The following is a 14,638-nucleotide window of genomic DNA, read 5'->3' on the forward strand; positions in this document are numbered from 1 at the left end:
TGCGTTCGAACGATAAAAACAACTTTTGTATGAAAGTTGATACTAAGCAAGATTAAAGTCAAACTATACAGGCAGTTTGCAGCTATGATGAAAACCAGAATATCGGCGCAAACTGAAATCCGGCGTTCGTACGAAGAAACTGATTTACGTCTAAATGCTGATTCTTAAATCACTTGATTAGATAAGACGCAGTTTAAGCAGGAGTATAAAGGCAGTGTGCAGTTATGGTAAAGCTCAAAACGTAAACGCAATCTGTAATATGATAATCATACGAAAAAGCAGATTTACGTCTAAACGCATATTTACGTCTAAACGCAGATTTATGTCTGAACCTTGAAACTCGTTCGTAAAATCGCAGAGGGCAGTAAGCTATTGAGAAGTTTGCAGTGAAGGTAAAATGCTCAAAGGAAATGCAAACCGAGATTTAGAGTGGTTCGGTCAATCTTGACTTACTCCACTTTTGGCTTCCTCCACCGATGAGGTCACCGACGTCAACTAGAGGCCTTCCTTCAATAGGCGAAGGCCAACCACCCTCTTACAGATTCACTCCTTTTGACGGGCTTAGGAGACAACCCTTACAGAAGTTTTCTCTCCTCTCTTTACAACTCAAACTTTGAAGAACAGAAAGAGGAGAACTAGCAGTTTTGAGCTCTAAGAACCACAGAAAGATAGCAAGATTTCGAGTGTGTGTTCTGTGCTTTCAGTGCTGAATGGGTGGGGTATTTATAGGCCCCAACCCAGTTCAAATTTGGAGCTCAAATCTGTCAATTCCCGGAATTCCGGGATCAGGCGGTTGCACCTCCTAACTGGGGCGGTTGCACCGCCTGGCAGAGCTCGAAGACTGAGCCTCTGGGCGATGCCACCTCTGTCAGGGGCGGTTGCACCTCTCTGCCAGAGCTCGAAGACCGAGCTCAGGTGGTTGCACCGCCTGGCAGAGCTTGAAACTTGAGCTCTGGCGGTGCTACCTCTTGACAGAAGAGGTTGCACCGCCCAGTCTCGCTCGGAGACTAAGCCCGGGGCGGTGCCACCTCTTGGCTGGGGCGGTTGCACCGCCCAGTCTCGCTGGGAGACATAGCCTGGGCGGTGCTACCTCCTAGCTTGGGCGGTTGCACCTCCCACAGCAATCAGGGTCCGAATGGGTTAATCCATTCGGCCCAATTTGATTCTTTCAGGGGCCCAATTGCCCCAAGATTAAGCTAATGGGATTACCTCCCATTTCTAACTTAATCAATGTGCTAACTACGATTATTTCCTAAGACATATTCTGCAGTTTGCTTCGGTGCGTCAATCGCTTCTTCCGGCGAGTTTCCGGTGAACTTCCGTCGATCATCCGACGAACCCTCGGTGATCCTCCTACGGACTTCCGGAAAACTCCTGGACTTGCGACGATCCACTTGGCAAGTTCCGACGAGCTCCTTTGGCAAGCTTCTGGACTTCTCGGATTTGTTCCCGCAGAACCTCCGACGACTGTCTGAACTTCCGTCGAGCTCTTGAACTCCCAACGTGATCATTGTCATGACTCCGGCGCAACTCCTACTGCATGTCTTACTTTCATCGTAGTTAATCCTGCACATGTAAACAAAACTTCGATCGAGACAATTAATCCTAAGCAATTAACCAAGTTGTCCGGCATGTCATTGGTCCCTCGACGCTTCGTCCGATTCTTCGGCGCATCGTCCTTTCCTGCGACCTATTGCCCAATCGGCCAGTTGGCTCCGCAACTCCGATATCCTTGGCACAATACCCGCTCTTCTTGGCCCGATGCCCGAGTCCACGGCCCGAAGCCTTCTGTCGATACGTCGACCGATCCGCCGGCCCGACGTCCAATCTTCTGACATGTTCCTCCGGCACAACATGATTTTCCTGCTTTAATTGTCTCATCCTGATCGAGGCATCCTACGTCACTCAAAACGCAGATTAAATCATAAACATATATCAAGTAGTTTCATCATCAAAATACGAGATTCAACAAAAATAACTTATGATTGATTATTTGATTATTTATATATCGTCTATCGGTGATTATTATCATGTTATTTATCACATTTTTTTTATATAGAATCTCTAAATAAGAAGTTTTATCAAACTTCTTAATTAAAATTATGTCTATATCAATTTACAAATCTTGATATTTATTTGTTGACAAATTATAGAATGAAAAAAAAGTGTCTTGTTACCTATTTATAATATTTTTTAACATAATCACAGTATTTTTTATATCTGAATGAAAACACTATAACTGATTTCTCGTGACTTAAAATTCCCTCTTATGATTTGAAATCTCGTCTGACAATGCATGTGTTGCTTATGATTGATTGTTTGATTGCTTACATCCTATCTATTTTTGATGATTATCATGTTGTTTTCCATATTTCGTTACATAGAATGCCTAAATAAGAAATTTTATCAAACTTCTCAATGCAAATTATGTCTATATCAATTTACAAATCTAGATATTTATTTGTTGATAAATGATGTAATGAAAAAAAAAGAAGTGTTTTATTACCTATTTATGGTATTTTTTAACATAATCATAGTATTTTTTTATATTTGAATAAAAAGACTATAACTGACATCTTGTGATTTTTTAACATAACCATAGTATTTTTTATATTTGAATAAAAAAAAGGCTATAACTGAGTTATTGTGGCTTAAAATCCCTTTTAGAACCTCAGTGTGATGTTTTGTCTATTGTCGAACATTATCATGCTGATTATCACATTTCCTTATATGAAATATCTAAATGAGAAGTTTTATCGAACTTTGGGGTCTAAATTATATTCATATTAATTTTAAAATCTAACAAGTGTCATATTACTTCAATGGGTTTTTAAACTTGGTGATGCAATCCAAAAAATCACTCTTCAAATATTTTAACTGACTTTTTATGACTTGAAATCCTCTACAGCTATGCATCCTGAACATAAAAAAATCCTCCAATTGAAGGATTTGATACAACTCTTCAATGTAAATTATATTCATATCAATTTAAAAGTTTACATACTAATTTGTTGGCATTGCATGTAATGAAAAAAATCATTTGAACTTTGCACTTTACATAGACAAAAAATAAATTTATATTTTCATAGGAAAAATAATTGAAACTTATTTTTTGTTAAAAATCTAATAGAAATTATTTTTAAATTTTATATTTATTTTTTGTTGTAATCCGCATCATCCACTACCATTATGATCATCACCATCAAAATTAGCATTATCTTTATTAATATTATCGCCATCGATAGCCATTATCACGATCAAATTATTATTGACATTATTGTTTTGAGATTAAAAATAATAAAAGTAAGTTTATGTTATTGGATTATATTCTTAAAATTTCTTGCATTACCATCCAAATAATTTATACAAAGGAATAAAATGCCAATTGTTCTCATTTTTGTAAGCCATGCAATAATGGTTTAGACATTTTACTAATACGGAAGAGATTGGCTCGTTGATGGCGAAAGCAATGTATGTAACTGTTCATCTCTTTGGTGCCGTCAACTACTTGTATTTATGTACTTAAAAATTAAATACAATGGCATGCAAGTTTTTTCTTTTTTGTGTGTTAGAGTACATACAAAAAATCTCATAACATTGTCATAGGTATTAATCTTATTGTTTAGTTGATGATGTTACTACCAAAAAAATTGAAAGCTAAACGCATTGCATTGTTGATCATTTGAAATACACTATGGTTATAATATATTTTTTTCAACACTATATAAAAAACAAAATTTAAAACGTAGGAACTCATCCGAACAAATTGAATTGGCTATGATAAAATATAAAGAAACTCTATGAGATAGGTTTTTAGATTTTTCCCAATTTATCTCTTCAATATCATAATAAAGCTTCTTGGATAAATAAGGCTACATTAAGAAATAATAAGTTATTTATTGATCTTTTGGATGTTTCAAATGATGGGGATATAAACAGGAATAACCTTTGTATAGGAACAAATACTAGAAGACCATAATACGCAGCGGAATAAAATGGAAACACAATCAAACAGAACACCAAGATATACGTGGAAAACCTTTCAATGTGAAGGGTAAAAACCACGGGGCAAACTAGAGATAATCCACTATCAGAATAATGAATATAAAATCTCAATCTCTTGCCCAAAACCCTAGCAACAACCACAAGAGAATAACTGAGATACAAGGATCACGTCACTGCCCACAATATTTAAAACCTCCTTAAGTAATCACAGCAATAGTCTATTGTAGATTTGATCTAACCTGAGATGAGAACACTGTTAGATGATTGTGAACAGTCTCTCTGCGTTGTTCTTGTCTTCTTCCCTTTCTTTCTCTTCATTTTCTGCCTTGTTCTCCTTTTCTCTTTAGAATCTCGTGGCTCCAAAGATCTGCCTCGTTGCTGCCTTTTTATAGCTTTAATCTGCCTCTAAAACGCAGCCACCACACCCCCCTAATCTTAATTAGGGTTAGGTTAAGAGGGGGTATGGACTGTGGGCTGATAAAGCCCACATGGGCTGAATATAGGCCATCAGCCAAACATCAAAATCTTATACAATTACTATCTATGCCACCTTTAAAATGAAATAGGTTTTTCTTTTTTCTTTTTCATTTCCACCCATTTATTTCTTAGAATTCATGTTACGATCTTGCCGTCATGATCACATGTTACGATCTTGCCGTCATGATCAGTAGAACATTAATCTCTACTAAAGCAGAAGATCCAACTATATTCATATAGAAACATATTTTGAAGTGAGAATTCAAAAATTTGGAGCTTCCACTTTGAAGTAAACTTCCTTCAAATTCAAATTTAGGAGTGCAGCTTCCACTTCAAAAATAAATTAGTGAAAAAAATTTAAACCTTACTTCAAACTTTAGAGCTTCCACTACTTTGTCAAAGGTAAGCCCTCTAAATTATTATTTTTTTGTTCCTTCATAAAGAAGTGTTTTCGGATTTAGATTGGTCGTTATCAACTAACTTACTAACTAACTATAGTATAGTATAGAAATTCAAAAAATATACTTACTAGCCTTAATAAGTCTTTCTTTTTGAATAATCCTTCAGATTAAAAAATTCACTTTGTCTTTATTTTTTAAGGTTTTGCAACGCATGCCCCTTTAATATTTTTGATATACTCATTGAGCTAAGTGAAGATTCTCCATCCCTTTTTGTTTTCATATTTCTTTTATCAAATTTATTTTTAAAGTAACAATCGATAACCTCTAATTAGTTTGAGAACAAACTATTATTATTGAACGTTTTTTTTTTACATCACTTTATTAAGAACTTATATAGTTTGATGTTCCTTATATGTGTCAGTAGAAAAAAATTATTATTATATTAATTATACACACTATCATATAAACCAAACGATAATTTTTCTCATCTTGCCTTTCACCCGAGAGAAACTTGGATTTAAGATTCAAAAAATAATTATTGAGTTTTTTTCTTCTTCTCTTTATATGCAAGTCTTTTCACAAGTAGTGTAGAGTGAAGGATTTCAACTCGATAACTAAAAGCAACACCAAGAATTGCCACCGGTCCCAATCGACTTTATCAAAGTGGACAAAGCAATCCAAAATCTTGGGACTAAGTGGAGTTGGCTTTTGCTTTAATGACTCCCTTTCCTGATTCTCATTGGACAAAGCCACCTCTCAAAATTTTGACTTGCCGAGGCTTAAAAGGCATAGACTGTTGCTTTCTTCGTTAACACACATCATTGAGCATTGATGCTTTTGCCTCCTCACATGAAAGAGTTTAATGAAGCCCAAACAAGCCGTGCTTTCCGACTTAGCGGCTACTTTCTACGCTTTTAAATTCTTACACATTCATCTTTACAAACTCTAAAATAACAAAAAAATTACGGAGTCCTATCGAACTCAATGCTATCGTTTGCTTCCCAAATATCTTCTTTTTTTTCTTTTTCTTCCTTCTCTGTCACTTTCTCTTCTTCCTTTTTTAATTTCTTTTTTTTTCTCATTAAAATATCGATATACGTATTATATTAGTACTAATCGATATGTATCGATTCAAAAGATTATTAAGATAGTTCCCGTACTAGAAAGATACGATAAACCTTAATTTCAATCATAATTATTAAAATCAACTTGTAAAACGATCCGGTCAAGTGTTCGGATGCTATTGGTCGAATCGGAGAGTTAACTATTCGGATCATATGTTTAATTTTAATTTTTTTAAAAAATATATTACATAATATAAATTTTATATAATAAAATCTAAAAATATTAAAAACAATTAAAAAATTATATAAAAATAATATCAACCAATCATTATAAACATAAACGCTAGTAATAATAATATCAACCAACCAATATTTCTCGGATTCCTGTGCGTTTGGGTTCACGTGAGGCAATGGGTCATAAGACTGTCATGTTGTGTCCCCGAGACCAAATAAAACAAAACAGCGTCACAAGGCCCTGCCAATTGCATGATGCTCCACTTGGTCACAGATCTCATAGCTGCTCAAACTTCTTATCCCCCCCCCCCCCCAAGTGACCTAATACGAACCTACCGGTTCCAAAACTACACACGATCGATCGGAGGATAAGACATCCATCCCATTAACATACATACAAAGCACATGAATGACGATCACTGCTTAATATTATTATGATTGTGATGAATCAATCTATTTACCCTATCTTCAACGTTTGCGTGGTCCGTCGAATCATCACTCCGACAATCCGAAACAAAAGTATATCTATCGTCTTCCTCTTTTACTTCGTATCAAGTATAACGTGAAGAAGAGACAAACGATATGAAAGAATAGATGCCACTCGATCACATCTCGACGGCATCCTCGTCACTCCATTAACTCCGGTTGCCCTTTTGATAGAAAATATGCAACAGAATAATAATACTATACATCGCTCCCGACCGTCCGATAGGATGTGCACGTTCTACTACATTCGACGTTTCATATTTTAAGCCCGTTCTCATTGTTCGTCTCTTGGCTTGACAGGAACGCAAAGAGCTGCTGCGAGAACAAAGACACAGCATTAGCAGAGGCCCTGCCTGGGAACCGCAAGGAGGAGGCGAGTTGACCGATCAAAACCCGGTGAGTCTCTTACTCTTTCAGTCCACTTCCCCTTCCCACTACCCTTTCTCCTCCGCTTTGAGTTCCACTCGGGGAGCTTTCGACATCGTATACACAAAAAATGTAAATAGGAGTGCTTTATTCTTCTTCCCTATCATTCTTAATGTTGTTGTTTCGGGTCAGAGATCTTTAAAGGCGTTCGACGAGTAGTGTGTAGACTGGATTCCTTCTGCAAGTGATCACCTTTTGACTCGGTGTTTCAAGCAGCTGCTATCTGCACTGAGAAAAATGGAGCAGAGGTAAAGGGAAAAGCAGCAGTTCTGCTCGAATCCTTGCCTCAATTTCTACGTTTGGTGCTCGTCGAGAATGAGTACCTGATTAAGTGTAAAGGGACTTCCGCGGCTGTCGTTCCTCTCCGTTGTTGTTCTAAACCCTCCCGTTTGGGGTTAGCAAAAAAAATTGTAGTGAAGAAGAAGAAGACTAACACTGTCACATGCACATGATTCTCTCACAATGATGTCTCTGTGTTCTTCTGACTTTGCAGGGTAGGCCTGTCAGAACATACAACCGAGAGTTACCAACATGCAGATACCCAAAACAAGGTATAACACTGACTTGGTGTGCGATTTATTCAATTAATTATGTCTTCTGGGGATCCAAGAAACTTGTATCAGAACGAAGAGGAACCAAAAGGCACACTGCAGTTGACATCCTAACCATGTGATTCTGATTCTACTCGGATTCTTGTCGTGGTAACATTTCAGCTCCCGTGACGGCCCATGTGTTAGGAAAATCCACTTTAGACACTTGTTCGTTTACCATTTCATGGCTTCCTCTAATCTTGTTTGATTTTTCTGTGACTTCCTTCATGTTTGTCTTCTTTCTTCCGAGCTGTAGGCTGTAGGCCCTCTCTGTCAGTGAAGGCTTCTTCCCTGTGCTTCGTTTCATTGCATCTGGTGCTATTGGATTTTGGTTTTAACTTCTTTTTCCTGTTCATTTATTTGAGCCGGAAGGCCTGCAAACAAAGTTGCCATGCTGAGGGATTGGTTTGTCCTAAAATAAGACAAGCATTGTATGATATATCATTACCAAGCTGTCTATGGTAATTGAACCAACAACTGGTTTATCTAGTAATACATCTCTCGGATGCAGAGTGAGAAACGTTCTCTGAAAATTTTACCTAGTTCCTTTTTGTGATGGCAACTCTTCAAGGTCAGCTAGAGATCTGTCAGATGAGTCGAGGAATAGAGTGGTTCAGTCATTTTTTTCTATTTGATTTGGAACTTAAATCATAGCAATCTATGTTCGTTGATATCCTCTTTTGTCTGTGAACTTTTTCACTTCAAGCAGGAATGGATCATCAGAAGTTCCAGGCAAGAATTCTATGCTGACGCTTAAATCGAAATGTCCCACAAAGGTGACTGGATCGGAATTGAATACTTCTTCTACAAATTCATCCAAACTTCTCGCTGATAGAAGTCCCAAGATCGAATGCCGCACAGCTAAAACCATGGAGACTGAGGTACTCAATCTAGCCATTACATTGTAGAGATACAAAAGACACCATGCTACGTCTACAATCGTGATCACCGAGAGCTGCTCTCTTAGAAGAAGAGACATTACATCGTAGGCCGCCTTAAAAGTTAGTTAAAACCATGCTATTTTGGCAAGCTTAGCTTAAAATAATTCAAGAAATTAAAAAAAAAAAAAAAAGGAAAGATAAGTAATGCTGCGGTTGTTTTATGCTCAAGTCTGACAAGTGAAAAGGCACAGATAGTTTCTCTCGGAAAAGACTGAGAATATAGGAAAAGGAAAAAAGATCTCGAATGTAGTTTTCTTGGTTGAAATATCATACAAAGAAATCCATGCGCATCGATATTGGATTACAGATGAAGAAACTGGAAGTGGGTGGGGCATCTGGTTGACTGAACAATCCTCAAGTTTAGAATATTAGCAATATACTTGCATGCTTCCTCTCATTCCTGTTAGGACATGTAATTTAAATTTAATTAGAAGATAGAGTTGAGTTTATCCACAGTAGGATCAGAATAATTTCCTTTGAGGTTTTGCTGTCATATATACCTAGTCGCTGTTTTGTCCAACGAATAAAGTTTCTGCCTTTTAGTTTCTCCTTCCATCTCTACTCTCTTCTCAAGTTTTATTTCATATGATCTGAGATTAGAAAATCTAACAATTTCAGCCCAAGTGTGCTCATACTGATCTTTGACAGACTCTGTGTTTATGCCATGCCTTTGTTCATAAGCTAAGCCTTCTGCATCTCAAGTAAATTCAGCAGTTTATGTGATTCTTAGATGGTACTATTAAGTGCGTAAGGATGTTCAGTAACCAGTTCAATGCAACTATGCTTTCCTCTTTTAAGTGATCTTTCGACTTCAATTCCATACTAGAATAGGTGGATATTACCAATTGATAGCCTACTTCACTTCTGATCCAGAAGAGAGGCTCAAGCAGGGTCACCGAGTTGGAATGTCAGATCGCTCAGCTCCAGGACAATCTGAAGAAGACAAGGGATCAGCTGAATTGTACCGAGTCATGGAAGAGACGAGCCCAGCAGGAATCAGAGGAGGCCAAGAAACAGCTTTTAGTCGTGGCTCTAAAGCTCGAAGATTCCAAAAGCCAGATGATGGAGCTATCAGCAGCAGAAGAGTCACGGATTCAAGAATTAAGAAAGATTTCTCAGGAACGTGATCGAGCATGGCAGTCTGAGCTGGAAGCCATCCAGAACCAGCACTCCATTGATACTGCAGCACTGGCATCCGCCATGAACGAGATACGAAGGCTGAGGCTTCAGCTCGAGATGGTCCTTCGATCCGAGGCTGCACTTACAAAGAAGTCTGAAGTTGAACACATAGAGATGCAGTCTTCAAAAAGAGATCTCGCGGAGGTGTCATTCTCCATTGAAAACCTAAAACTTCAGCTCATAAGTAGTGAAAAAGCTGAAGCTGAAGCAAAATCCACGCTTGCTGAGACAAGGAAACAACTGGAAGTTGCACAGAGTACAATTGAAGCTCTCCTTACTGATGGGTCAAAACTCATGGAATCTTTCAGTATCGTAGCTACCGAACTAAAAGAATCCAGATCACGAGTCAAGTCACTTGAAGAAACTGTGAAGAGACTGCAGGAAGAGCGGTTCACTGCTCATCTCCAAGCCTTAGCTGGTTTTGGCAATCCAAAAAAGATCTGCTTCGGTTCTTTAGACTCTGAAGTGGAACAGTTGATGTCAGCACTAGAAGAAGCTTGGATCAAGAATCAGCAAGAGCAGATCGAGAGAACAGTGAAGATCCAGTGCACTCGTGAAATGATGGAGAAAATGAGTACTGACTCCAGACTAAGAGAATCTGAACTAGAATTGCGACTAATTGATACTGAATCAGAGGTTACTGTGCTCAAGTCCAATCTGTTTGACAAGGAAGAGGAGCTACAGAGAATCTCAGATATGAACAAGAAGCTGCTTGCAGACAGCGAGGAAGCACGAGAAAATCAAATTGAATCCGAACTTGGTTTAAAGCTAACAAAATCAATTGCTGATGCTAAGGATTTAAAGTCTAAACTAACAAATTTGGTGATAGATCTACAGAGACTATCTGAAGAGAATGAGCAACTAAAATCCGAGCTGAGGAGGACTGAAACAGAGAACCATAAAGCTTGTGAAGAAGCAATAGCCGAGATGAAGTCAGCTAAGGCTGCGGAGGAGGAGGCACTGATGAAGCTAGGATCCATTTCCGACAAAGCTGAGAAGAACAACCGAAGGGCTACATGGGTGGCTGAAGAGCTGGAGGCAGTTCAAGCGGTGAAGTCTGAAATGGAAGCTGAACTGAGGAAGCTCAAGGTGCAAGCGGAACAGTGGAGGAAGGCAGCTGAAACTGCCATTATGATGCTTACGGCTGACAACAATGGGAAATTTTTCGGAGCTGTGGATTCCGAGCGCAAATCTGCTGAAGGGAAGTTGATGAGCTTACGCCTCTCCGATGACATTGGTGAGGAATCCTCGAGGAAGAAGAAAAACTATGTCCTTAGAAGAATCAGAGGGATGTGGAACAAGGAGCAGAAGTAATAGTCAATTTGCATCTGCAGTTTGTAATGTTAATCGAATGCCTTGGCTTCTGTTTAATATTGAAACAATAAATAAACATTTGTGTTTCCGGAGCTGAGATTTCTTGAACTGCGAATTCATTCTTTCTAGTGATAGGAACACAGGAGCTTTCCAGCTATTGATCTCATCGTTCTACTTTGCTAGTTTTCTGAATCAGGATTTAGGAGAACATGCTTCTTTTGTGGACCACACACATAAACACGAGATTTTGTTCAACAAGCTTGGAAGTGATACTAGAACAAAGAGCAAAATTTCAAAAAGGAGAAGAACAAGTGCCTGAGAACAGCAGTCGTTTTTATCTTTCTTCCTCTTCTTTTTTTTATTTTTTACCAATTAAAGCCTCTCACATCTCTCTTTCCTTTCATAACCTTAACAAACAAAAGCTTTCAAGAAAAATATTCTAAGAGTGGCACATTCTCTATCTCAGTCTTCCTCTCCCACGTTTGAGAACACATTTGCATTTTTAATATGCGGTTGAAGAAAAAAATTTAAATAAATATGTAATTATGAAAATTTTGAAGTGTTTAATAAACAATATATAAAAACTACATCTTAAATATACATTGATATAAGTGTTCTCTAGTGGAATTATATTTCAAAAGTTATTGAATATTTTGTGATAAATTTGCCCTTCTAATATCTTTAATATTTATTCAAAAATAAATACATATTTTTATTTAAGTAAATAAGCAAATAAAATAAATAAATATGTAATCTCATAAAAGATTTCATGTGGCCCAAATATATGATAAAAAAAGTATAATCATATAAATAGACATAAGATAACTTTTAAAAATACATAAATAAAATATCACCTTATAGAAAATATAAATTATGTTGGTTTTTCACTAAATCATTTTGATAATCTTATAATTTTAGATAATGTAATAGGGTATTTTTAGAATTTAAAATATTATATTAATATCCCACAAATGTTGAGATGTTAATGCTATCCTTAGTTAACAGAAGAAGAAGATTAAAGAAAAAAAAAAAAGGAACCCTTCAACAATCAATCAATCGTCAATCGTCACATCAGCATCTCCTCGTGTGGCCAGCAACCATAGGTCTAACCTTTCATATTCTCAAACCTAAATTTAATTTAGGTATCACATCGAGAGATCACATCGATCTCCAACACAAGTAGGATCCATTTTGGGCATCGAAAGTGTTGGTGAACAAATGTGCTGTGGTTAGAGAGTCAACACAACTAAGTCCACGGGCTGATGTCAGGAGCTTTCTGTAGGTTGATTTGGATGATGAGGTACCCGAGCTCTCGAGGAGTGCTGGATGGAGTTGGTCGGGGTCGAGACTGATTGGCGACTCCTCAGTGTTGGGTGAGTCGCGCTCCCGTGCTAAGTCCCTAACAGTCGATGAGTAGTAGCCCTCCTGCAAAATGGCCTATGTCGGGTGGTACCCGGTCGTGGCCCCTCCGACGAGCAAGTTCGTAGTCTCCCCCTTTTTTAGAGGCCGGGATAGAGGTCTTTATACTACTGTGAGAGGGTCGGTCGTATGTGGATTAGCGTGGTGGACATAGCACAACATCAGTACGGATTCTGGCTCAATGTGTGGGGCGTTACTGTCTCGGGATTGCTGGAACCAAGCATGTCGAACAGTCTTGGGGGTATGAGTTCTGACATGGCGTGTGGCATCAGCTATGACATGTCCTGGGGGCAAAACATGGCTTATCACTTCTCCCCCCCCAACATGGCACGTCGTGGGGTCCTGGAAGGGCCGAGAGGCGTGCCGGGGTCGGAGTGGTGTGACTGTGTCGATTTGCTTGTGAATGGGATTTGGATCGGCTCGTTGAGGGGCAGTTTAGAGGGGCTGCGCCCCGAGCCTCAGGAAGGATTGGCTCTGCTGATCGGGCAGCCAGGGCTAGACGAGGCAAGACTAAAGTGTTGTAGGTCAGATAACTGGTTTGGCGCGGCTCGGAGTTATGGCCGCCGAGTTGCGAGCTGGAGCAACTCGGTTAAAGATTTGACGAGCCGCGAGCCGGAGATTGACGTGGAGTGACTTGGATGACAGACTAGGCCGGCGAGATGTGGCTCGCACGTTGGACTAACTGAGAGGCGACTAGCCGCGAAGCATGACTCGGGCGTTGGATTGGCCGAGATGCGGCTCGGGCATTAGACTGGCTAAGAGGCGTGCTCGGAGTTGGCGCCGGCGAGTCGTAAATCGTGGGACGTGATATGGCAATTTGGCGGAGGACCGGTGAGTCGTGAATCGAGGATTGAGCTGGAGCGACTCGATTTGGAGGCTGGGCCTGCGAGCCGAGTGATTATACTCGGGCTTAGGGTTTGGGGCTGACAGGTCACAAGTCGGGGGCGATCTGGAGCGACCCGAGCAAGATTGGAACTGTCGGCCGAGGGATTAATCCCAGGCTCAGGCCTGGTGCTAGCAAGTCACAAGTCGGGGGCGATCGAGAGTGACTCGGGCAGGATTAGAACTGTGGGCCAAGGGATTAATCCTGGGCTCAGGCTTGGTGTTGGCGAGTCGCAAGTCGGGGGCGATCTGGAGCGACTCGGGCAGAAGCAAGGTCGGTGAGTAGCAAGTCGGGGATCGACATGGAGTGATTCGGGCAGAAGCTAGGTCGGCGAGTCGCAAGTCGGGGATTGACACAGAGCGACTCGAGCAGAAGCTGGGCCGACGAGTCGCAAGTCGGGGATCGATCTAGAGCGACTCAGGCAAGAGCTGGGCCGACGAGTCGCAAGTCGGGGATCGACATGGAGCGACTCGGGCAGAAGCTAGGCTGGCGAGTCGCAAGTCGGGGATCGACATGGAGCGATTCAGGCATAAGCAGGGTCGGCGAGTCGCAAGTCGGGGATCGATCTGGAGCGACTCGGGCAGAAGTTGGGTCGACGAGTCGCAAGTCGGGGATCGATCTGGAGCGACTCGGGCAGAAGCTGGGTCGACGAGTCGCAAGTCGAGGATCGACATGGAGCGACTCGGGCAGAAGTAGGGCCGGCGAGTCGCAAGTCGGGGTCGACATGGATCGACTCGGGCAGAGCTGGGCCGGCGAGTCGTAAGTCGGGGATCGACATGGAGCGACTCAGGCAGAAGCAGGGCCTGTGAGTTGCAAGTCGGGGATCGACATGGAGCGACTCGGGCAGAAGTAGGGCCGGCGAGTCGCAAGTCGGGGATCAACATGGAGCGATTCGGGCAGAGCTGCGCCGGTGAGTCGTAAGTCAGGGATCACATGGAGCGTCTCAGGCAGAAGTAGGGCCAACAAGTCACAAGTCGGGGATCGACATGGAACGACTTGGGCAGAGCTGAGCCGACGAGTCGCAAGTCGGGGATCGACATGGAGCTACTCGGGCAAAAGCTGGGCCGACGAGTCGCAAGTCGGGGATCGACATGGAGCGACTCGAGCAGAAGCTGGGCCGACAAGTCGCAAGTTGGGGATCGATCTGGAGCAACTCGGGCAAGAGTTGGGCTGACGAGTCGCAAGTCGGGGATCGACATAGAGCAACTCGGGTAGCAGT

The 14,638-nt window shown here is 40.7% G+C and overlaps 1 protein-coding gene across 4 annotated transcripts; it reads left to right on the forward strand.

The window, feature by feature from the left end:
• The first annotated feature begins 6,937 nt into the window (after positions 1–6,937).
• On the forward strand, positions 6,938–11,209 carry LOC103974110 (interactor of constitutive active ROPs 3). 4 transcript variants are annotated; one of them, XM_009388864.3, is made up of 4 exons: positions 6,938–7,063; positions 7,587–7,644; positions 8,393–8,564; positions 9,498–11,209. In XM_009388864.3, exons 2-4 carry the CDS (start codon positions 7,625–7,627, stop codon positions 11,115–11,117), a joined length of 1,812 nt encoding a protein of 603 aa, XP_009387139.2. In that variant the 5' UTR covers positions 6,938–7,063; positions 7,587–7,624; the 3' UTR covers positions 11,118–11,209. The 4 variants fall into 4 exon arrangements, with proteins under 4 accessions (XP_009387139.2, XP_018677257.2, XP_018677256.2 ...); XM_018821712.2 differs by having other exon boundaries at positions 9,501–11,209; XM_018821711.2 differs by lacking the exon at positions 6,938–7,063 and adding an exon at positions 7,075–7,341.
• The last annotated feature ends 3,429 nt before the right edge of the window (positions 11,210–14,638 follow it).

The sequence above is a fragment of the Musa acuminata genome, chromosome BXJ1-8 (genome assembly GCF_036884655.1).
Source record: "Musa acuminata AAA Group cultivar baxijiao chromosome BXJ1-8, Cavendish_Baxijiao_AAA, whole genome shotgun sequence".
Lineage (NCBI taxonomy): Eukaryota > Viridiplantae > Streptophyta > Magnoliopsida > Zingiberales > Musaceae > Musa > Musa acuminata.